We start from the raw sequence: 26,289 nt of genomic DNA, 5'->3' as shown, positions 1-26,289 counted from the left end.
CAGGATTCATCGTCTAATTAACCAGAGTCAAACATTAACCATCTTAACCTAAAGTTAAAATGATTCTGTTAACTCAACCTAAAGCTAAAATATTTCAGTATCTTTTCTGAGGAAAATTTCTTACTTTTCAGTCATATTTGAATGTCTTTGATTATCTTATTCCTTGTACTTTTACTTTAAAATATTATGCATCTACTGACTGAAGAAAATAGATAATCATCTAATACAATGGTTCAGAAATTATGAACAATGAAGTATTTGGAAATAAACATTAAGGTGGACAAATTTATTTTCCTGGGAAAGCCTATCCTTTGGCTTGAGTTCTATCCATCCACATATTGGTATTAAATTTTTCTTCATTATATATAATGATATTGTGATGAGAGGCCTGGCATGCTGCAGTCTATGGGATCGCAGAGTCGGACACAACTGAGCAACTGAACTGAACTGAACTGAGTGATGGGACAAGTAATTTTTTGTACTTTTTAAGCATTCTTCTTTGAAAAAATTAAATATTGGTAACTCAATGTCAAACACACTAATTTTTAAATTGTTCAACCTAACTCACATCAGATCCAAGTTAACCAAAGTTGTTCTGTCACTTATTCAATCTTCACATAATTTATTGTTAAAATTTCTCTTTACACATTAATCCCTGGTCTTTCAACTGACTGCTATTTGCTTGGAAAATATATACACAGTATAAAAAAATATATTAAAAAAGTTTACACCTGAGAGAGAAAAAGCAAAACCTAAGAAGGATGGCATATGTCAACAGATCTTACCTATTAAAAGCAAAACATCCAAAACTTACTTAAGAGGCAGAAAGTTTTTTTTTCCCTCAGTCATGTAAATAAACAGGGAGAAGTAACAATACACATTTTTTAAGCAGTTACTACATTCACAAATTTGGTAAATACTATAACCATCTGAATGTAACTACCATTGTTTAATAACATGACTACTTTCCAGAAAACAAATAGAACATAAAAGATGGTACTCAATCTACCTATTCAACATTACTTTGAAAATTGTCACTGAAGGCATCATTTAAAGGAAGCTCATTCTTAACTTACACTCTATAATACCTCTGAGAGAAAACTAGATCAAAACTCTTTTTCAATATAACACATATACATACAAACTTATAAGAAAGTTTTAAACTTTAATCAATTATGAATTAGCTTTAGTTTTCACAAAAGACCTTTAAATAAAAAGATTTCTTAAAACTTAACAAAACTCTAGAATAAGAAATTCCTATAAAACTATCCACTACCCACCAATCTAATTCTGAAACTCCATTATTCCAGGGCCCAGTTAACACTTCCCTGAGACTTCTCAGACACACAGTCTTTATATGATAGACTACAATGTCCCAAGAACAACTCATACCAGGGAAATCCCCAGCAGTGCACTGCCAGGGGATATTTACTAGACGAGGGTAAATCAATTTAGAAGATTTTCAAAACTTATTTAGACCACAATCATCTCAAAACTTTTGAAAACCATTCTACTCTTCCATTCCCCATTCATATTAGGTTAACTATTTGGAATGCTTAATGCACTTTCCCAAATCAAAAGGGTACATCTATTTCTCTGCAATCATGAACAAAGAACACACAGGGTTAAAAACGTTACTATGAATCCCCTACACCTCGTACTCATTTTTCTTTTTTTAATCTTTTAAATCCAGAAGAAAGACAAGGTTGCACATACTTCTGGTCATGTTTTAGAAAGATAATTCAAGATATACATTTGAAGACAACTACACTGAAAGGTGAGCACTGAAGAATTGATGCTTTTGAACTGTGGTGCTGGAGAAGACTCTTGAGAGTCCCTTGGACTGCAAGGAGATACAACCAGTCCATCCTAAAGGAGACCAGTCCTGGGTGTTCATTAAAGGACTGATGCTGAGGCTGAAACTCCAATACTTTGACCACCTCATGCGAAGAGTTGACTCACTGGAAAAGACCCTGATGATGGGAGGGATTGGGGGCAGGAGGAGAAGGGGATGACAGAGGATGAGATGGCTGGATGGGTGAACTCTGGGAGTTGGTGATGGACAGGGAGTCCTGGTGCGCTGCGATTCACGGGGTCACAAAGAGTCGGACACGACTGAGCGACTGAACTGAACTGAACACTGAAAGGACTCTAAAGGCTAGCACTATATATTCATGTCTTGGTAAAAAGCTGTAGAGGCCTAGATGAAGATATCCTGAGCTAGGGACACTGCATGGTTCAGCCAACTGAGTCTAAAAAGCAGCAGATGAGGGATGATTAAGAAGAGTAGCCATCAGGATTATTATTTCTGCTTCTACCTTACACTTCACCACTCCTTCTGCCAAAACAGACTCGTTTCGGGCCAGCTGAGAAAGGGAGAAAGTGAAGGGGCCCTACTGGTGTTAAAAAGAATGGAAGAATTCCTGAAGTCTCAAGACAGTACAACTTGTCATTCAACTTGGTGACTAGCTATTCTAACAATTCCATGTTATATATCAAAACTGCCTAACTGCTTTAGGACATTCTTTGTGGCCATGAATTCCGCTTCATATGTCCTATGTCTTGTCAAACTGTAGTTAAGCAAAAAAAAAAAAAAAAAAACAACCACTTATATTAAAACTTATTATAAAACATTTAAATCTGAATTTCAATAAATTAGATTATTTGTAATACTTACTGCTTCAGCTTCTGCTCGTGTCTTGAATGTAATTACTGCATGAAGTGAAGAGTCATCGATCTGACAATCTTCAATTTCACCATATTGCTTTAAATTAAAAAAAAGTATTTCCTCCAAATAAATATTTTGAAACATCCAAAATGCTAATGGTTTTAAAATATTAAAATGCCAACAAATATAGCCCAGAATACATAACAATTCAGGGTGATAAGAAAAAAAACTATTAGTAATTCATTTTAGTACTTGATATTGTAAGATAAAGGGTAGTCTTATTTTCAAATATTATTTTATAATTCTATACTTTCTAGAATTAGGGAAACTTGACTGAACTATTCTTTATTTTTTAAATTTTTATTGGAGTATAGTTGCTTTACAATGTTGTATTAGTTTCTACTATACAGCAAAGTCAATCAGCTATAAGTATACCTATATCCCATCCCTTCAATTGAACTGTTCTTTAAATAATGGAAACATTGGTCAAAGACTGAGTTTCTTTATTGCCATTTCTTTTATGCTCATTATTCTAATTCCAGAAAATGCTAAATCCTTTCTAAAGCAGATCATTATCCTCAGAATATTCTTTGAGTTTTTTTGATTCCCAATTTAAAGCTGGGGGACAGGGGAGGAAGAGTCAGAGGATTCAAGTAATTTTTCCAAAGTAACTAAGTTAATTACCAGGATGAGAGTCCAAGTCTTTCAATTCCAAAGTTTATCTGACTGCTGTTTACTCTTACTCTACACTCCTCTAGAACACATTCTTTGAGGACATTTACAAGCTAAGCATATTAAATTATGCTTGCTTTGGGTGTGCTGGATTTTATTTTTTCCATGTATAGGAAGATCTTTCTGCAAAGAGCAGAAAACAGCACCTTTATCACATAAAACTTCAGTCCCTTATATATCATTACTAATATCATCCTTCTTTCTTACCCTCAAATAAAATTAAAACCACAATCTCATTAAATGCACACACTACACAAAGAAAAATTCTCTAGGGCATAGTAAAGAAAATGGACCACAGAATCAGTCAGACCCCAGCTCTGTTAGTGTTAGCTGTGTATACTTGAACAAGTTCCTTAATCTCTTCATGTTTCATTTTCCCAATCTCTACAATAAGCACAATAAAGGTACCTACCTCAGAGAGGTGTCAAAATAACTCATAATATGGTGAGTTATATAAAGCATTCAGAATAAAACCAGCCACAAAATAAGTGCTCTGTAAGTTTTAGCTGTAACGTTTTATTACTATACTAGTTCCAGCGCATAAATTAAAGCATTTCATTAATCATAATTTGTAACAATGTTTAGTACTATAGGTTTTTTCTGATACCTGTCAAGTCACAGGTTGAGATAGAGAAGCTATCTTATTTAAAGACTGAAAATTTTTAAATGTTCATTAAACACTACTAACTGAGTAGAATTTGAATCTCCAAACTCATGCAAGAATGAATATCCATTTAGAGGCTCTGAATGTTTCTAAGCTTTTCTAAGCTTCCCTCATAGCTCAGTTGGTTAAGAACCCACCTGTAATGCAGGAAACCCCAGTTCAATTCCTGGGTCAGGAAGACCCCCTCGAAGAAGGGAGAGGCTACCCATTCTAGTATTCTGGGGATTCCCTTGTGGCTCAGCTGGTAAAGAATCTGCCCGTAATGTGGGAGACCTGGGTTCTATCTCTGGGTTGGGAAGATCCCTTGGAGAAGGGAAAGGCTATCCACTTCAGTATTCTGGTCTGGAGAATTCCATGGACTGTATACTCCATGGGGTAGCAAAGAATCCAATACGACTGAGTGACTTTCACTTTCTTTCACTTTAATGTTTCTAAAACCAAAACCGTTTTAGTCTTATCAAAACACGTTCCTAAACTCACCTTGTCTGTCTAAATTATTTTAGCATATTCTTTAATAATTTCCTGATTAGCTATATAACTATATGTAATACACTTAAGTTTATCTGGATCTTCTTCCCCTTGGGAAGGTACAGAAACAGGGTATATAGTAGGTTAAGTATTGGGCTACAGTATCTCCAAGCCAGAAAAAACTTTCTGATTCCTTTCTGTATTCCTTTAAAGTCATAAAGCATAAGATATTCCGGACCCAACACCATTAAATATTAATCATCTTAGTTATTTCTTAAACATACACTATTTCTTTCAATACCTCTTGATATCCTAAAAAACTATAGTTTCACATCTGTAACTACAGTTAACAGCCTGGAATATAACTGTGAACATTTAAATCTGAACATTCAAAAGGTTCAACTACCTGTGTACCTATCTACAAGCTTACCCATCCTTCAAGACCCAAGTTCCAGTTTTACTACCTCATGAAACTTTACTGTTCATTTACCATCATATGCCTGTGTGAAAAAAAGTTCTCTAAGCTATTGAAGCAGTTATAGTTTTTAATAAATTTAACTTGATTATAAATTATTTGTAGTTTTCTTTAACTGGTTTGTGTTAAACCATTATATGTAAAATCCTCTAGGGTAAAGAACTGATTATTTACTTTATATACTTTATCTAGAGCAATTACTCTAATGCTGCAGGCAAGACTGATGCTTAGTAACTAACTTTTATGATACCACTAAGAATCACAACATGTAAGTTAAAAAGGCCTTTAGGCAGACATAATCTCCATTCTGCACATGAGCCCAACATATTCCAGGATATCCACGTAAAATAATGGATTAACAGGGACTAGACTCTTATTTGCCTTCCTCATACATCACTCTATTACCATTAGACTGACTCTAACTATACCCTGGTATCAATTAAGGCAACTTCAAGATCTTATTCCAAAATTTTGTCTTGTTTCATTTCTAGGTTAGCTAGATCAAGAATAGAGTGTTAATGAATAAAATTCCACCTTAACTTTTAAAAATCTGAATGGCCCAAGCAACATGCTCAATTTTTTCTAAAAGTAAATATCAAATGAAACTAAACTCTAGGACTTCCCTCTCTGAATCAATGTTTAAATCATTCCTGTCGTAATATCTGAAGCCCTACTAAGTGTAAGAAAAGTAACATTTCTTTCAGACAATGATTAAACAGAAAACTCCTACAATTTGCTTCTTAAATAATTAAAAGATTATTATAGATTAATCAAACACTTTGGTGAGATTAATGGGTTTAAATTACTCATTTCATTTTCATATTTTCTCCTTTAACATCCATTACCCCCAACAATGTATCAGTATTTGTTTCGTTGGACAATAAGAAAGTACCGCAAAGTGAGGAAGAAGATCTTCTCTATCACTCTCTGTAAATGCAGAAATCTCCAATGCCCTGGGACGGTGATCCACCACAGCATGACCAGGCACACCTCGACCTCGGCCTCGACCCCTGCCTCGGCCGTGAGCTGCACCTCGACCTCTTGAATGAACTCCTCTACCACGACCAGATGAAAGAATCCCTCGCTTTGCAGCCTAGAAGAGATTAGACAAACAGGTTAAACAGCACATTACGAACACAAGCCAAGTGTTATACTCAGATGAGTCACACATCTGACATCAGTCATACAACTGAATATCATATTCAAAGAATGCCCTACAGAAGCATTTAATAATTCAAGCTAGAGTTTTAGTTTTTAAAGTGAAAGGAAATTGAGCTAATGAATTCAGAAAACAAAATAACATTAATTTAAGCAACGTTGTAAAATTATTAAATACACCTTTTCTACTAAGTCTTTACTTTCCAAGACATCAAACTATATCACAAAAAGGCCAGCCATTCTTGAGTTTCAAATAATGCAGTGTTGAATATTACTTCAGAAGTTAAACATAGAGATACAAAATACCTATATATATATATAAAATAAGTACATTTACACTATTATTTATTTACTAAAATTATAGGCCAAATTTTTTTAAATGATATTTTTTTTTTAAGTCATACCAACACAAGCATGAAATCTCCAGAAAGGTTAAAACACAATTTCTACGTTAACATAAAAGAAACTTATGTTTTTCAAAACTTGTTATCTTAGGACACACAGACAACCATTTAATTTTCCAAAGTAAAATATATGCAGGTTTAGGACTTCAACCTATGGCTTCCTATGACAGACAATACAGGGTCTTGAGATAAGAACAGTGACTGCTGAATGTTAAACTCTTTAATACCCGGATCCCGTACTAAATTAGATTTGTAGTATGCAGAAAGTGAAGAAGAGCCTCTTGATGAAAATGAAAGAGGAGAGTGAAAAAGTTGGCTTAAAAGCTCAACATTCAGAAAATGAAGATCATGGCATCCGGTCCCATCACTTCATGGGAAATAGATGGGGGAACAGTGGCTGATTTTATTTTTGGGGGCTCCAAAATCACTGCAGATGGTGACTGCAGCTATGAAATTAAAAGACACTTACTCCTTGGAAAAAAAGTTATGACCAACCTAGACAACATATTAAAAACAGATATTACTTTGCCAACAAAGGTCTGTCTAGTCAAGGCTATGGTTTTTCCAGTAATCATGTATGGATGTGAGAGTTGGACTATAAAGAAAGCTGAGCGCTGAAGAATTGATGTTTTTGAACTGTGGTGTTGGAGAAGACTCTTCAGAGTCCCCTGGACAGTCCATCCTAAAGGAGATCAGTCCTGGGTGTTCATTGGAAGGACTGATGTTGAAGCTGAAACTCCAATACTTTGGCTACCTGATGTGAAGAGCTGACTCATTTGAAAAGACCCTGATGCTTGGAAAGATTGAGGGCAGAAGGAGAAGGGGATGACAGAGGATGAGATGGTTGGATGGCATCACAGACTCAATGGACAGGGTGGACTCCTGGAGTTGGTGATAGACGGGAGGCCTGGTGTGCTGTGGTTCATGGGGTTGCAAAGAGCCGGAGATGACTGAGCGACTGAAGTGAACTAAACTGATGTTGGAAAAAGAAAATCAAGTTGCTAAAAAATTTCGAAAAAAGCATTATTTTCAGAAACAATAAGCTAAGATACAAAAAATTTAATTGTGGCAACAATGATAAATACAGGCAAGTACCAACTACACTAATGACATAAATGTCTCTTTACATCAAAATGTAATTCTGATTTTTAAATATCTTTCCGCTTTAGAAATTATCATGTATTAGAGTTCAATTTTATTAGCTTTTTCTGATATAAATAATCATATAACTAAACTATAAGAAACTAGTTTTTTCTCTTTTAAAAACACCCACAGCACCACCTATAGGCAAAACTTAAGTAAACATGTTCTTTGATGTTAATTCTACCACAGAAACTCTGATCCTTATAGTAACTCAATGTAACATGTCTATATATGCATAGAACATCTCCATAAGAACACCTGAAAAAACTGTAATAGATTTTGGTTCCAGGAAAAAAACAAAAATAGAAAAGGAATAAAATTTACTAGAAGTCAAGAGACCAGCTGCCACGTTTCATTAAATACTAAGAGATTTTTCTATTAGTTCTAAAAAAATTTGCTAACCTCTTCCTTCTTTCTTATATCAACTTCCAAAATGTTTTCCAGAGATTGCCAAAGACTGCTGATTAGAATGAGAATATTTTTCAAATAAACATTCAAGACCATAACAGCATACTGTGTAGTACTGATGAAACATACCTCCAGCTGTAATTCTGTGTACTTTCTCCTAAGTTCAGTGACTTCTTCTCCAGCTTGCATCTTCTTATACAAATCCAGTTCTGTGTCAAGCAACTCTTTCTGCATCTAGAAAACAGTGATTAGTAATTCAAGTGACAATAATATCCTGCATTTATATATATATATACACACACATACACACACACACAATTTTTTATAAGGAATGCTTTTTAAGTATTCCTATTTAATCTATACATTTGTTCTCTATCTCCAATCCTACCACCCTAATTCAAGCCATCAATCACCTAGGTCTACACTAATGCAAAAGGCTTCCTAACTTGTTCCTACTTTCACTGATTTCCCTACAATTCATTTTCCATATGGAAGCCAGAGTGAAATTTCTACATGGAAGAATTTTCAGGAAATAACCGTGAAAAGGAAAACAAAAAACTGAGGTTCAAATGAGGACTATATAGTACCCTTTCGCGTAAGAAAGCATACATACACACACATACCAAGAGGGAGGGAAGAGTGGAGAACAGAGTGCCAGGGATCAAACAGGAATGATCATCTATATAATCCTTTATATATATTAATAGTATAACTTTTGAATCATGTTAATTATTTATTTATTGAGAAAATAAAATTAGGGTAATTAAATTGAGAGAGTGAAACAGGAGAGAATTATGTCAATGGAGCCTCCTTCATGGTTATTACCATGCAATTGCTAAAGATTATTTGAAATAACTTCAAATCAATTAGGACTGTGTAACCTTCGTATCATCTGGAAATTAATTCTTCTATATTAAAGATACACTAAGATCCTCATATATTATGAAATAAAGTACATTTTAAAAATAAAAATACAAGAAAGTAAATCAACAAGAATAAGGGGGAGAGGAATCCAAAATTGAATACATATAGAAATAGACCTAACTTTATCAAATTAATAACATAACCACCCAAAAGGAAAAAAACAAAAACGTGATCCTATACCACAGTTTGATTCTATACTCTAAATGGAGTACATTGTGAAGTTGTAAAAAATGCAAACAAATTCTGAATTTTATATTTAGTTAGCTGATGAAAGTGGTATTATTTTAGCAGTTTTGGAACCATCTGAATGTGCAAGTATATACTGTATTGATGTTAGTGGGAACAAGCTGTCATTATGGAACAGGGAAATAGGCATAAGAGAAAGAAACAAAGAACACTGTGGTGTTACATTAGAATCAGAAATATCAATATGAACTCATGATTACACACACACACACACACACCAAGTGTAAGTATTTGTAACTCCGTGGAATTTTTAAAAATCACTTACTGTCATCTGAAATTAATTTGCTCAATTTCTTATGTCTAATCAGTTAATCTACTTGAATTTTCTCCCATTCAATCAGCTCATTCTGTAACAGTGACTCAAATTGTTACTTCTGTTCATTAACATTTTATACCACCAACTACTTACAAAATAAAGCTCAAACTCCTATCAAGCATTCAAGCACATATATTGTTTTGTCCTCAAGCTACTTTTTTGTTACTATTCTCCTAATTATTGACTTTCTAGCTACAATGTACAGAATTCAAAAGATGAAATCAAGTTTGCTTATTTGTATTTATTAACTTAATAATAGAGAAGGGGGAGAATGGCAGCAAAGAATATTAAATAAAGAATGAATCTGAATGCAGTGTTTTAATTTTTTTTGCATGCATATGCAGTATAAATAACAACACAAACTGAAATACCTGAGTCTTAGTTTTTATACTTTTTGGAAGACAGCGTCCAGGAGAAGCAGCTTTGACCTCATCTTTCAACTTGGTAATATTTTTAGTCAAAACTTCTAAAGTTTTCATTATTTCTGCTTTATCTTCAGACTTCATTGCTTTGTTTTTCTCCAGTTTTGAAATTAACATCTGGCCGATTTTTAAAAACAAAAATGTAAGACTTAATTCTACTACTACTTGAAAGCAAACACAGCAAAGTAAATATAAAAATAAATAACTACTACTTATAGCTTATGTATTCATGACAAGGCTTACAATCACCAAGACAGCAGAACAGCAGACTGGTGACACTCTCTCAATTCAAGTCTTAATCTTGGTTTGCACTGTGAAGAACTACAGTACTGCTTAAGTCTCTTAGAATATAGATTTCTTATGGTTATAAGCTTTAAATTTAATTTAATCCCTGAAAAGTCATCAATTTGAAATAGCAATAATTTTAATTTCTAATCCATCTGTTGATATTACTGAGTCTAAGTATTCACACTCCAAAAGCAGTCTGCAACCCAGAAAGGATCACAGGAAAAGTTTACGGCTTCCCTTCACATGAGATATTAGGAAAGTAGAATATTTAATTACCTTCTTTCCTTTGTTAGAGGGAACAGTAACTGGCTAGGCTAAGAACAATACACTGGACAAAGATAAGAAGAAAGAAGATAAACATGGTAAGGAGTAGAAGACACCACACAATATAGATTCTATAGTATTATAGTATAATACCATAATCTATAGTATTATAGATTCTCTGAGTGAAGATGGTTTCAGTTTTTGGTGTAAAGCATTGTGATGTCTTTTTATCAAGTATATACAAATTTAAATCAGAAAAGACATAATTTTAAACCAAATGTTCAAAAGTTTGTATATTTTTAATATTTTGAAATGTTATAACTTTTATTACCAGACATAATTAAGAACTGACACCTAATTAAATGTCATAACTAGAGCGAAACTGGCATCTTCTACTCCCTATTACCATGTTTATCTTCTTTCTTGCTATGTCAGGCATATTGTTCTTAGCCTAGTCAGATACTGTTCCCTCTGACAAATCTAACTTTGATTATTTTACCTTTTGTGTTTCAATGTGCTTTTCTAAAATTTCTTGTTTCCTTTTCCTTACATCTTGCTGAAGTTTCAGTGCCTCCTAGAGAAGTGATCAAAAATAGTATTAGAAAACTTAACTTTTCCAAAAAAACCCCACAATTACTTAAGAACAGAACTGTGCTCTAAATGAGATTGTGGCAAGAAGCTTAGAAACAAAAATAAATGCAAAATTTTCCTATGTAAAGCTTAAACAGTATGCAAGTTTCAAAGATTAATCAGGACAGCCTTTCATTACAAAAAGAAAATTAATATTTACTAATATACTATGGAAAACAAAAGTTCAGTGGCGGCCAACATATATACCTTTATCTCTATTTTATGAAAAAACACATACATGCAGAAAAAGCTTCCCTATATGCAAATACTGTACACTACTAACTATACTTACCTGCTTTTTTTTCTGTGCTTCATTATTATCAACTGCAGAAGCGGAAACAAGTAAGGTTTTTTGTGCAGCCTTCAAAGCAGCTGGATTATACACCGTTTTTGTTAAGCCAGTAGATGTAGACAATACCTACCAATACAAATTCAATTTTTCAAAAAATGTATCAAGTAGTCATGATCTCCTGAGTCCTATTTCCTTCAAAACTCAACTTTAAAGCACTCCTGTCAAAATTTAGCACACTGAACTAAAAGTACTTATATAGTAACAGTAACTAAGTCACATTTAGCATCTTGAACGGAAGAGTATGAGTGGGGGATAAGCTACACAGTGAAAAAATTTTAAAGTAATATCACATACCTTCAGGAAAAAAGCAAAAAACAAACACATAAAAACTCCAAATCAATAAAACACTGGTGGTATTACTGTCACACTGATAAAATATTAGTTGCTGAACACATTACTAGTATTCCTAGTGACTAAAGATAAACTGTATACAAGAGCACAGCAGAGGAGGAATTATGTCCTGAAAATAATTTAAAACGATCATTTATAATTGACATTTCTGACATTAACCTTATTGCTTTGTCTTCTCCATTTCTTTGCCAGCATTAGCATTACTCTTTTTTCTTTAAGGGACCTTATTCCCTTTAATTCAGCTCAGGTTTAGCACAACCATTCAAGATCTCTGCAAAGTCTTAATCACTTATTTCTTCTACCTAGGTTCCTCTATGAAATAATATTCCTATTAAAATATTTAGTAAAAATGACCTGATGATACTTTAACTTATATTTCTCTCTCAATCTCTCTTCCCTGTCCTTACTGTAAAAGCCCTGAAACATAAACCATGTCTTTCTCTTCTTTGTGCTTCTTCCAGTATCTAAACCTTGCTACCAACTAATTATGAAACCATGGGTGAGTTCAGGAACCTTTTTGGGCCTCATTTTGCTCATTAAATAAGAAAGTTCAACCTGATAGTGTCTAATGTCCTCATAAACACAAAGATTCATTCCATGAGGGTAAGGATTTTTTTTTAACATGGCTCACTGCTATATCTTCAGTGCCTAGAACAGCGCCAGACACAAAGCAAGTACTCAATAAACACTTTTGCACTAAATTAAAATGAAGTGATGGTAGATCAGAGTGAACAATCTTTTCCTCACAAAGATCAATTCAAGAAAATTAAAGCGTCAGGCTGCCTTTTTTATCTTCCAAAAGAAACAGAAAGTTGTAGGTTCCAGAGAGTGGTTGATTACTGGTTCTTGGGAAGGAGTTTAGAGATCCCTTCAAAGAGATCTATGAATGCCATAAAACCTAAACATGAAACGTGTGAGACTGTGTAACTTTCCAGAGGAAAAAACAGCTTCCCAAGTCATGACCTAAAAGAAGTCAGAAGAACTACGTAAGTAGAAGAGTATCAGTGAGAAAACGAGTCCTATTTTCTGACTACTACAAGATCTGGACACGACTTTCTAATATTTTATCATGAAATTAGATTAGGGAACATCACAAAGCTAAGCAACTCATCACTATTCTAAGTATTCAAGAATGTCATAGCTTCAAAATGAAAAAAAAAAAAATCTAGAATACTGTAATTATACTACCTCCATACAGCACAACTGATGTTTAAAAATAAAGGATTTTTACAGTAGTTGATATGTTCAAAATTTGGTAATTTTCTTCAGTAATGAAAACACTCAAGGTATCACTAACAAATAGGAAATGGTTGTACTCAGTAAAATACAAAATGGACGTGGATTTAGTTCACTGTCTAACTTGTCACTACTTCATCATGCTACCTTACCACACTACGCAATGTCAAGCTGTATGAAAATGTAAGGGTGAGACAAACACTGTCGAAAGGGAGAAACACAAGATGATCTGCTGAAGCAAAAGGTGGAGTGTTTCATAAACCATCTTCATCATGATGGTTCTGTAACAGTTGAAAAGCTATGACCCAAAAAGATTTCTATATTCAAATAAACTTGGAAACAATATTACAATACTATTTTGTCCTTTCAAATGGTATACTATCATAAGAGCTATGAGAAAGCCAGAAGTAAAGCAATCCATGTAATTTAACTAAGCATTTCTCCAATTTTAAGGAGTAGAGAATTCTCCCTTTCAAAGTACTGTTATTAATACCAGACATCAGACTAAGGTGTACTGTTTCAGGGTTAATAAAATCATCCGACAACAAGAAGATTTCTGTATTCCTATATCACTTCCTTGTTTTGTCCAGGAACTTCCTTCTGTAAAAATAGAACATGAGCTAACGTATTTCACTGAGTTTAAGACACCACTGACTAGGAAGTCATTTAATATAACCCTACTTAGGGAAAAGGCTGCCAATTATAACCATAAACATCAACAACTAAAGATACAGCCCAATTTCAGAGGTGTAGGAATGTGAAAATAGAATGTCTTACAAACAGTGAAGTTACAAATGTTGCTATCTGAAGTTACAAATGTTGCTCACTATCTAAAGCTATTTGGTTTCAGAGTTTAGATAGTAAGTGTTCGAATAACAAAAAATACTTGCATTTTTCAAAAGATAAAAATAGACTTGTGACAGAAGAAAATCTGTTAAAAATGAAACCAGTGGAGGGAAGTAAGAAACCCAACAGAAAATGATGCTACAGCTCTAAGAATATAACCAAAACATAGCAGCCTTCCTAAACAACCACATCTCTATTTTCGAAAGGGTTTCTGCATATGCCATATTTTTACATATTGACTTTATTTCTAGTGACCTTGCTGCATTCACTTATTAATTCAAGTTGTTTGTGAATCATTTTGGATTTTCTACATATATAATCATATCAACTGTGAGTAAACATAGCTCTGTTTCTCCCTTTCCAACATTTATGCCATTTATTTTACTGCTTTATTATAATGGTTAGGCCCTATACTACTGGGAAAAAGTGACAAGAGTGCACATCCTTTGTTCTTCCTGGCCTTGGGGGAATGTACTCAGTATTTCACCATTAACAAATAATGTTAGCTGTAGGGTTTTTTTGCATTTTTTTTGCAGATATAACTTTGTCAAAATGTGTAATGTGACTAAATAATTTTATCACGTTTTTTTCCTACTGAAATAATCACATGGGGTCCAGTTCCCCTCCCTTCAATATCTACCCCATTCCTTCCCTCAATCTTTTATTTTGTTAATATGGTGAAATAAACTGATTTTCAAATGTTAAATCAACCTTGCATTTCTGGAATAAATGCTACCTGGTCAAGGTGTATTCTTTCTATTCCCACTGCATACTTGCTAAAATCGTATTTAGGACTTCTGTGTTTACGTTCATGAGATATTGGCTTCTAATTTTCCTTTCTTGTAATACACTTGTCAGGTCTGATATCAAAGTTTTTGTTGAATTCGTAAGATGAGTTGAAAAGTATCATATCCTTTGTTGTTGAAATATATACATCACTAATACCTCTTACTTTCAAGATAAAAGCCAATTCTTCAATAAAATAGAGGTTATAATCTATTAATACCTCCTTATTCATTTCCTATATAAAATATTACAAGCCATGACTATTATTAGTACTTATAAAAAAAAAAACAAAACAGATTTTTCTCATGGATAAAAATGGGGGAAAAAGTATTTTGTAAAAATGACTTACTGCAAAAGAAGGTTATTACAAATTATGTCATCCAAGTATCATTTTTTAATAATTGGTGCCAAGTTAAAATCAAACACAAAAGAAACATAAGTTAAGATGACTCAAAGCCACACTCTCAATAAGCTAGTTCTCACACGTTTCTAAAGCAAATGCCAATTTCATTCTGCATAAATCTCTCTATAGTAAGCTGAGGCATTCAGGCATCATTTTATTGATCACTCTATTCAAATAATACCTACTTAACAGCTACTACAGTATCTTAATGTAGCAGCAAAAATCAGGTTTTAAGTTTCCTCTTTCTTAGCCCTCTCTCATGCAGTCTTATATTAAGAAAGAATCACTAAAGGGTTTATTGGCTATTACAAGAGATAGGGGATAAAATTTTATATTTGTGCACTTATTTGCCTTAACAATGACAGAAATTACTGTTTAGATTCAAGGTTTGAGTTTTTGTCTGCCTTCAATTTTTAAAAAATTTAAATAACATTTGATGAACATTCTCCTACTCTTCCCTAAGACTTCTCTGCATCACTGAGCTCTAAGGATTACTACACAAAAATCCCTACTGACTAGGAACAGAAATAACAAATAAGCAAAAACAAAATGCTATTCTGTAAACAGGTTCACTGAAGCCTGGAAGTTACATACTGGTAAATAATTTCTTTCCTTAGAAGATTCATTACAATCTTTGCTGAGTAATTTTCTTTCATAAATAGCCCACTACCATTAGTGATTTTTCATAAATTAAGTTAATGCTAACTATATTAGCAAATTTATACTATCAATTGCAAATCTGTACACTTTTTATCTAAAGCTATATAAAACATGTTAAAAAATAATGAGAACAAGTAGGAAAACATACTAGAAAAGTTTTGTAAAACCGGTAATTAGTACACTTTAATTTTAGAGTACAAGTCTTAACGTAACAGATCCTAAACATAATCAGGGTTGTAGACCTCTCCAGAATTGTTTAGTACTGCTGCAGTCCATGGGGTCGCTAGGAGTCGGACACAACTGAGCGACTTCACTTTCACTTTTCACTTTCCTGCATTGGAGAAGGAAATGGCAAGCCACTCCAGTACTCTTGCCTGGAGAATCCCAGGGATGGGGGAGCCTGGTGGGCTGCCATCTATGGGGTCACACAGAGTTGGACACGACTGAAGCGACTTAGCATGCATGCATGCATGCATACTAAGGGTAACGATCCTTATATTGTTGTGTTATTCCTTACTTACTTAGTATCAAAGAGGATAAAAATAATCAAAGTAAATATTCAGACACTGCTAAATTTAGTAGCATAGACTAAGCCACACAGATTCAGGCAGGGGCGGAGGGCCATATATGGAAAAATCTGGAGGTTTCACAGTAGGGGTTAGAGAGATTTTCAATTTTTAAAAGAATGACTAGAACTAGAATTCTGTTAGGCAGAGGGAAATACACTCCAGAAAAACCACCACCAAAAAGAAGATAAAAGAGGCAGAAAATAGCAAGAGACAATGAGCAGAAAAGGGCTTATTAGGGTAGAAAGGAAGACCTAAAGCAGAGGTAACAGAACCAGAATAATTGAGGTATGATGAGTTATTAATCCAGCAAAGTCATTTAGCTGAGAAAATTATTTAAGTTTCTATAAGGAGTTAAAGAAAGTCTGAGGGTAGGATGGTGGCAGTGTAAATTAGAGGGGGTGCCAGCCCAGAGGTCAGGGAACTGAAGGTGGCAGAGACCTACAAACACAAGTGGATGACTCTAAAGCTTCTAGACTGCACAACATGAAAATGGTGCCGTCACTCCCAGAGGTGGGTGGCTAGGAGAAGATACTACTTTACAGAGGAAATGATGAATCATTTGAGGCATTTTATGCCTGAAGTAATGCTGAGGTATCCAAGAGGAAAATGTGATATTCAGAATGAGATTCATATTCAAATTTCCAGAACTGACAAAGTTTAACACAGTAAATATGGAAATAATATACTGAAGAACCAGTGAAGAGAGCAGGTCAGCTATTTCATGAGACATTCTAATTATCTATAATGTCAATTTCCTCTGTAATCTTCATAATGGAAAGAGCCAGGGACTAGAAATAGAAGATCCAGGTTCCAGTCTTAGCTCAGTAACTCCCAGTGTATAGGTCAACCATAAAGTTTGTGGGGCCTTACCTTCCTTTAAGGTTAGGATAAAGAAATAAGAAAGATTATCCAATTCTAATATTCTGTGATTCCACGTACCTCAAAAAAAGACTAAAGATCAGGGCCATTCACTCACACCTAAACAAAAAATTAATACATCTGCACAGAACTATAAGACAGGTCCAAAAATGCTCTTAATTTAGTCAGCATTTGCTCCCCTCATTTGAAAAAAAAAAGACTAACTGCATTGTCACACTATACACAATAGCTGTTGTCATAAAAAACTTTACACCATTCTTTCCAATTTACAAAATACTCTTATATAATATTTTATTTAATCCTCATAAAACCTCAAGAGAAAGACAAATATAACCATCACCACTTATTGATGAGGAAAAGGGTTCAGAAAGATTAAGCGCACTGCCCAAAGACATGCAGTTAGTAAGTGAAGAGCCAGAGCTCAAACTCAGGTAAAGTTCCTAATTCATGGCCCTTTCTATAAGGTTATCAGAGGTTTAAAATTAAAATGTACAATATCTCTAAAGAAAAAATAGTAAGTGAAAAAACAAAAAGAATGGAGCATAAGGAAATACAGTGAGCGGCAAGTATTAAAATGCTGATGCAAAAAGTAAAAAGAGGTAGGCAAATATTTTTCTTTTTCAGCAAATGGAAAGCAAAAAGTTAGGAATAAAAGATACAGATACTATTAAGAAGCAAGAGTTTGGAACTATGAAAAAAATTAAAAAATTAAGATGCCACCTGAAAACATTTATGAAGCCAAGACACACACATCATGCTATTCTTACCTTTTCAGTTGCTGAAACAGATGGCTTTGATACAAAACCCAACCTGTCCTTCACAGATAACTTAGTTACATTCTAAAAAAATTAAAATGGACATATTCAGTGTTTCCCCAAACATACAGAAGTCTGTAGGGATTTTGAACATTCTCATTCTACTAACATATCCTGACTATAAGTACACTGATATTAATAACAAAACCTTGGGCCATTTGCAAAGACAGAGACAGAAAGAAAATGTGCTTGGAAAAATAAACAGTATACAGTAAACAGTATACAGTATTACTCAATCATGGAAAATGATTATATAAAGAAGTTTTTAAATAATTTTAAAATTATTGTGCCTGTCACATAGGCAGGTGGTTTGCTAAAGTCCCTTTCACTGATACAGAATCATAAATTCTTAGAATCCTATGTTGACAAGTAGAAAGTTCGTACATTCTAAATATTAGTTAAAAATGCGCCTGCTTCTTCAGCTTAAAGCAAATGCCATTCTTTCCTATAGTATGTTTGTTTTATGGCCAGTATACACAGTATTTGGTGATGATTTGAGATAGCAGGATTGGAGGGTTGTTTGTTATTTAGTATCTAATAATTTACTAATTTACATTCTGCGTGTTTTTATAAAATCTCAATGTCTTACTCTTCAGGAATAACCTGCGAAGACTATTTTAATAAGGTGGCATCCATTAGCTAAGTAGGATACTATATCCTAACTATCTTACACAGCAAATGTTGAAACATCTATAGACAAAAGAAAGTTAAGTTTCAGAGACTGAGGGTGTGGAAACAAGAAACTGCCACTCGAGTGTGGAAGGGAGTGGGAAGGGAATGACATATGGAGAAGAGAACTTGAGAATCAGGAATAAGTGATGCAAAGTTCTGAGAGAGCTGCATTAAGTAACTTGAAGCTTTAAGCCTTCCCTTCCCAAAGCTTTCAGTTCAGTCTACTGCATAATTATGTCTGGAACAGGAGTCTAATGAAGTAAAAGATGATGGAAAAATAAGATTTAATATACTAAAACTTTACTTTTTAGGCAGTTTTTCTCCTCTATGAAGTGGAAAAGAACTCTTTCTCATAAATAATATTAGCTAGAGAAAAGAATTTAAGATTCAAATACTACAGGAAAAGTAGTCCGTAAAAATGTTATGGTAATGGTAAAAAATTTTTTTACAGGTGCTGTTCAAATACAGACTATATTTCTGTATAAGTATACACACACACACACATATATATACACACATCCATACAATTAATTAAAATTCAGATCACCAAGGGAAACTAATAGACTGAGAACCTATCTATCATGTGACAGGCACAATAAGACTTTTCATTTACCTGAGGAAGGTCTGAACTGGCACTCTGGGCTTCTGCTGGTTCAATAGTACTTGAAGGTACCGGACCCAACCGCTCTTTGACTGACTGCTTCACAACAGGCAAAATGGGCTGCTGAACTAAAGGCTGCATTACCTCAGAAGAAGAAAAAAATGTTAAATGCGCTGATTAGTTCATGAGCAGGGAGAGTAACCTTCGTTATTCTGTTACTAAGTTGCCCATGCAGTTTTAAAAGTGCAGCTTATAATCAAAGCCTAATCACCTGCCAAATTCCTTCCTTCATACAAGTTCCCCATACATGTCCAAAGATACAAAAAAATATTTATAAAGTAGAGGAAAAAATTAAAATCTACCCTTTAGTATCTTTTGTCTCTCTTTAATTAACAGAAGAAAGCTAAATAGAAAAATAAGGTGCTACAGTACACTTCTACAAGCAATTAAACTTTATATATTGATTGACTTCCCGATTAAAAGAAAGAAAAAGAGAAAAAAGGAAGAGGGAAGGAAGGATTTCCAATATGAACTCCAAGTAGGAGTTTCTAGAATACAAACAGGTACTACATACTGGAGTATCTCCCACTTTAAGGGATGGTTCTATATTTTATACGTATCATCTCATGACTTCCTAAACTAGGGATGAATGTAATAACAAAATGAAAGAGCAGGTTAGAGAACTTAAGTAACTTGCTCAAACCTACATACAGTTAACAATGGTAGAGCCAGGATCTGAACTCAAGTCTACCTGACTGCATGCCTCTCCTTTTAAAAAACACTATGCCAAATGCTTTTCTTTCATAAGAAAAGCATTTAATTTCACACAAATTTCTCTCACCTTTGGAGAAGTAGTTTGCAACTGTTGGGTGCTTCCTTCTCTGTGCCAGTAAACTTTAATAAAGCGATTATTTAGTACTGCTTCTGTACTTGATATAGCTTTCTTTGCTTCTTCGTATGTTGCAAATTGGATAAGGGCACCTTCAGGATCCCCATTATAGGCAACCTAAGATTTAAAATATTAAGCACAGCGAATTTGCAAATGAATCAGTTGCTTTACATAGTAAAATGCCTCAGGAAATGAAATACTAGTCCTTCCAAGTTACAGTCTATCTTTATACTACCTTATATCGAGATTATTACCACAGTCTACTTTCACTCCAGAAGAAATGGTAACTGTGGACCACTCAGAATAGAATCAGCCTCCTCTAAATAACTTAGGAGAGAATGCTCATTGCATAAAGGTTATATATAAGCACTCAAAATGTTTCACTTCTTACCCTCAATATTAATGCTATGGGAAATAATACTTATGTCAGTGAGTGATGTAGAGTCAAAAGAGGGAAGTAAACTATTTTCAAAGGAATGATCTCTAACTAAAAATTACAGAAAAATCCATCTGTAAAATTTTCAAAATTTTCAAAATTTTCAAAATTCTGGTTAATTCTCACAGAAATATTTCCAAGAGCACACACAAATAAATCTTAGATAAGGGAGGGGGGAAATCTACAAAACAATAGCAACAATCATATTTTACACATAAGGAAACTACGACTCAAAAAGTATGCAATTCTTCAGACCCATACAATGAATAAGTAGTATTAACAGATCCAAGGCTTTTTAGTGTTCAATAATACCAGCACTTTCGAAATTGTTCTATCAACTACTGGTGAGGCAAAGCAATACAAAATAGGGATTAAGCACACAGACCCTGAATCAAACAACCTGGTTCTGGATAACAATACCCACTCTGTAGTTGTTAAGAATTAAACAGTAATTCATATAAAATGGTGGGGCGGGGATTGTACACGGGGCGGGTGATGGTGGGGTGTTCAATTAGGATAAAGCTATAGGGTTTTTTGAAACTAACTTTTCAAAATATATATTTTATAAATAATAAGGCAAATGGGATACAGATACAGCAAAAGGACCTGTAAGGAGATAACAATCTCAATAGTAACTGAGGAAATACAAATTGAAAAAATATAAATTAAAGAAAAAAACTGAAATAATAGTGAGATACTCAGCTTTAAATTTCTTTAAATTTAATATTACCAATGTAGTTAATTGGGTAAGGAAAATAATTTTTCGAAGTCTAGATCTACACGCGGTAGATCAAATTGAACTGCCATAAAAAGATATTTAGAGATAGTCCAGATAACATTAAATTACTACAGGGTAATATGTATGCTCAGGACCCACAACAAGGACCCACATACTTTTAAATACATATATATTTGTAAGCTTGCATACTAATTTATTGGTAGATACATACAGAAATACAAAACAAAAAATCGAAAATAATACATGGTAAGCTGTTACCAATAATGTAATAATATCATGCAGATACATGAGGAAGACAGAGAGCTGAAAATATTTGCATTAAATCTGTAGAAATCTCTACTGACTGACCCTAAGCAAGAATGCATTTTCTCATCTATTACTTAATAATATTATTTTTTAAAGGGCAACACCACAAAATTTTCCAAAATACCAACTTAAGCTGTACTCTCTAACGTCTATTCTTATCAGATTATGGGAAATAATTATTTTAGTTGAAAAGAATGCCATACAAACTGGAAAAGAAGCCCAACATTATTTCAACACTTTCAACATATCACATAATATAAACTCAATACAAAATAATCTCACAAATAACATATACCTAAGCCAAGGTCTAATTTTAGGTGAAATCAAATACAAATTAGTTATTTATCTTAAAAGACATTCAAAAGCAGTAGAGGAAAAAGTAAATGTTTAAACTAATTAGATATTTGGGCCCCCAAAGTATCTGTTAGATATGTCCCATCTTAGAGGCAGCAAAAATAAATGTGACTAAAGCCTTCTGCTAAAGTGAAACTAAGGAAATGAAAACTATAGTAAGATTAGACTTTACCACTGTGGCTATTTAACTTTGCTGTAATTTTATGATAACCTCTATTAGGTAAAAAGTATATAATATGATCAATCAAGCCTCTTGCCTTTTCAAAGTAAATATGTTATTCAAAATCACATTTTTCTAAAATACAAAGTTTCATTTCATATCCAATTTTCTAAATTTAGAATATTACCAAAATTTCCATAATATTTTCTTGTAAAAGTATTTCTTTTTACTGTATTAAGATTTCCTCTCTAAATTAAGCAAAGACAACAGAATCACCTCATAGCTCTTACCTGCAAGTTAACCAAGGTTCCAAATCGACTAAAATGCTCATTAAGTTTGCTGATATTATTTAATTCTGGAGGAACTTTTCTAAGTTCAAGTTTGGTATTTTCATTTCCAAACTGAACCTTTTTCTGGAAGCCTGGGCTGTTTGTTCTATTAAAATTTGGTCTGTAACAAAAATCAAGTTAATTAATACATTCATTTATAAATCCTGATACTTATCAAATACAAAGGAATAAAGTTTTGCAACTTAAGTTCAATTTTCTTTTCAAAATTGAAATTGCTAGGTGATAAAGGACATTTATACTTTTTTTCCTTAGAAAATGAAGTTTCCAAATAAGTAGTGTTCTTATCTTTCACAGAAGTCAAGTAAGAAGGGTTCTTCCAGACCATTTGTTCCTTCCCACTTCTATTCTACGCCTGCTTAAAATTTTCAGCAGGAAAGGTCTACCCTCTTTCAGTCAATTTGCCTATATAACCATTTCACCATTTGCACCATTTCAGGAAAAGCTACCTTATCAAAATAATTCCTATTTTCAAATACTGATTAAAAGTAAGAAATCACTGTCTTGATCTCGTTCCAATTAAAACAAAATGTGGGGAACAACAGACCATATGCTTGACACTTGAAGAAACAGGGACAAAACTGTGGCCCAGGGAGGTTATAATACTTGCTTTAAATCAGAGAATTAAAGGCAGAGCCAGAACTATATATTATCCATTAATAAACATACGTTAAAGCTCTAAAAAATGTAATCCTAGTCTTTCCTCTAACATGCTAAATTGTAAATGAATCATCAAACACATACACTAACATTCTGATTCTCTATCGGCTTCTCTGAAGCCCTTCCTCAACAACTTCGGTGCCCATCCTATCTCCCCTGCCCCCACCAAAGACTGCTTTCTAACTCTTTACAGGAATCGCCCACATGCTAAAGCCTCCTCCCATTTCTTCCCTAATAGCAGGCTCATGACTATCCCTTAAATAGCTAGTATTCAACAACATCTCTAAGGGTTGGGTTTTTGGGGGTAGGTAGGTACAAACAGGAAAAACAATATGCTAACCACCACGCCATTTCTGTAAGCATGTACCTTCCAAGTACCAGACGACTAACATACACACTTTTAGAAAACAGATACTATATACTTTAGTTGGGGACCCCCTACAGAATAAATTTTACTTTGAAAGAGACCACTATTACTGCCACAATAATACTGCAATGATCCTAAAAATCACAGTACAATAAAATTCCTCAATTTCCTCTGCCAGCTTACTTATCAAACCAAGTCTTCTTTGTAGGAACTCCAGGCTCCCCAGAACCAATGGTTCTTTTCCTTGACTCTGAATCCACTACTATCCTCATACTGCTTTTATTAGGAGGCTTTTCTGTTTGAAACAAAAGAAAAGAAAGCAAAGATTAATATTTTCTGTTAATCATAGCCACATTCTTAAATTTACATTAAAAACAAAGTTCTGGCTTTTTGTCCAAATATACATTTTAGAAGAAACAGAAAAAAATGTACATCTAAATACAGTAATCTAAGTGATTTTAATTTACTTTGAATTCCTTTCACACTTAAATTAAGAAGAATCAGTAATTCTCATATGTCAAATTAATAATAAACAAATCATCTTGGAACTCTTAAGTTAATAGTTTTGAAATCAAATGCACAACCTATAAGATTCAAAATTTAACACTAGTGCAATGACCTTAAGAATTAACAACTTTGAATTGCGATTGAAATGAGCTGCTTATTTAAACATCAGCAAATTAACATAATAAAATTATGTTAAATTTTAAAAGGTAAAGATTCAAAAGATTGAAATGCATTGCAAAAGAACTGTAAACTGTAAACTACTTCCAATATTTTACACACTTTTAAGAGTTTGACAAACACAACTACATTTAACCTGTTATTCCCAAATGATGCTAAAGTTTAAAACATGCTAACCTTAGTCCACATAGAAAAAAATATATATTTAAAATTCCTTTTTAAAAAGGAACTGGATAAATTGGTTATTTAAATCCTTTCCTGAGTATCTCTAAACACATGTAACCAAAAGAATTCTGGATCTGTTCCAGTAGTCTTTCTCATGGCTACCACTATAATTTCCAAGCAGGTCTTCCTACCAAATCGATTCTTTCTCTCAATGAATAAAAGTATCATCTGCCCAATTATCCAAAAGCATAAACCTGGTGTCTTTCATTTTACCATCTCCATTAGCCCTATTTTAAGTCCCCAAATCAATAAGTTATAGGTGTTGTCAATTCTTTCCACTGAACTTAAATCTTTTACTTCCCAGCATTACTACCCTAAGTCTAGCTACCATCATCTCTTCTATAATTTTTCAAATGCCTGTAATTGACCTCCTATTCCCTCTGACATCCCTTACTCCCTCTGTTCTAATCAAAAAGATCTTCTGGTTTCACAAAAGTATCAACAGGCTATACGTGCTTTATCAACCCCCTTTTTCTGACTAACTCTGACTTACCCTACATCTCTTCAGCGTATCAGGTAGAAACATTCAGCATCTGACATTGCAGGCATTCACAGGACAAACTGTATTTTCTTTGCCCATTGGTATCTTCACAGGACCATTTTTGCAACACAATTTCTGGCCTTATTACTTCCTCCGAAACATGTTCGTTCACTAGCCCTTTTATAAAGTCTTTAAGCTATTCAATATCCTTTTCTACTTTAATATGTTCTTTATCTGAAGGTTCATTAAGAAAGACAGTGATGTGTTTGCTCCAACTCATCTGTATTCTCTCACTCATATTCTCTTTATTATTTATTTAAAAGAGAGGTGTTAATAAACACACAGAAGCAAGTTCCTCTTGATATACAATTAGCAAATGTGTCTTTTAGTTGCATGTATTCTGTTTTCCCCCAGTATCTTTTTAATAAATTGTTTTTCTGCTTAAAATTTTCAGCACTAGTTTTGTTGATGAAAACTACTGAGCCCTTCTTCCTACCTATCTATATCCAATCAAGAGCGTCTAGTAAGTTTTCCACTGCCTTAGAATCTACAATGAACAATTAGCAGGCCTCGAGGTCACTTTTTTAGTAATTCCAAGGCAGCAAAAGGCCTAAAGTTTTTCCATTTGCTTAATAACAATAATTTCCTATGAAGCTTTAAGTACGAAGCATAAGAATAGTTTGCACATAATAGTCTGTGACAAATTCAAATGAGGCCATCTGCAGGCTATTATAAATGTATAATAATTACATAATGAACAATATTATAAACTTTTAATTATGTATATCTCACAATCCAGGCCAGTAAATTTCAAACTAAATAGGCAACAGCTGAGAACATTTTTGGGGGGAAAAGACTGAAAAAGATAAGGAAATAGAAGTACAGGTAACCCTGAGTTTAAATGGTTTGCTAAATCACTTATCTAGTACATAAAAACAATTTATGGAGAATGTATTCCTGAACCAGCTTACAAAAACAGTACACAAAATATCTAAAGAATAGTACTAAAATAATCATATGTATAATGATTCTATGAGAAAAGGCATTCAAATTTCTAAGTAGGCATACCAGACATTTATATCTCAGCAAGCCATTTCCTGTAACTTCTAACTATATGCATGTGGAGCTGAGATGACCATAATTCCAACTTCTACATGGTTAAGTTTTATGTTCAAAGGATTTGATCCCTTCTGTCTTCCCTCAATCACCACCACCAACAAAAAAAACTGACCAAGATTTGGGGTGGGTCCAATATTGATCT

At 33.6% G+C, this 26,289-nt stretch overlaps 1 protein-coding gene across 17 annotated transcripts in view; it reads right to left on the bottom strand.

The window, feature by feature from the left end:
• The window catches only part of RBM26 (RNA binding motif protein 26), an 82,849-nt gene that overhangs the window by 17,570 nt on the left and 38,990 nt on the right, over positions 1-26,289 (bottom strand). For 10 of the 17 annotated variants that reach the window (XM_010855115.1, XM_010855117.1, XM_010855108.1 and 7 more), the window contains exons 10-20: positions 23,822-23,933; positions 22,555-22,714; positions 20,222-20,386; positions 19,393-19,524; positions 18,060-18,131; positions 11,503-11,628; positions 11,080-11,154; positions 9,978-10,145; positions 8,250-8,354; positions 5,900-6,100; positions 2,678-2,764 (exon numbers count right to left, since the gene is read on the bottom strand). In XM_010855115.1, the coding sequence (XP_010853417.1) occupies positions 2,678-2,764; positions 5,900-6,100; positions 8,250-8,354; positions 9,978-10,145; positions 11,080-11,154; positions 11,503-11,628; positions 18,060-18,131; positions 19,393-19,524; positions 20,222-20,386; positions 22,555-22,714; positions 23,822-23,933 (1,403 nt within the window). The remainder of the gene's footprint in view (positions 1-2,677; positions 2,765-5,899; positions 6,101-8,249; positions 8,355-9,977; positions 10,146-11,079; positions 11,155-11,502; positions 11,629-18,059; positions 18,132-19,392; positions 19,525-20,221; positions 20,387-22,554; positions 22,715-23,821; positions 23,934-26,289) is intronic. The other 7 variants (XM_010855123.1, XM_010855124.1, XM_010855121.1 and 4 more) reach the window with 3 other exon arrangements.

The sequence above is a fragment of the Bison bison genome, unplaced genomic scaffold, assembly GCF_000754665.1.
Source record: "Bison bison bison isolate TAMUID 2011002044 unplaced genomic scaffold, Bison_UMD1.0 scf7180017864354, whole genome shotgun sequence".
In the NCBI taxonomy this organism is placed as follows: Eukaryota; Metazoa; Chordata; class Mammalia; order Artiodactyla; family Bovidae; genus Bison; species Bison bison.
This window is presented reverse-complemented; position numbering and strand designations above follow the sequence as displayed.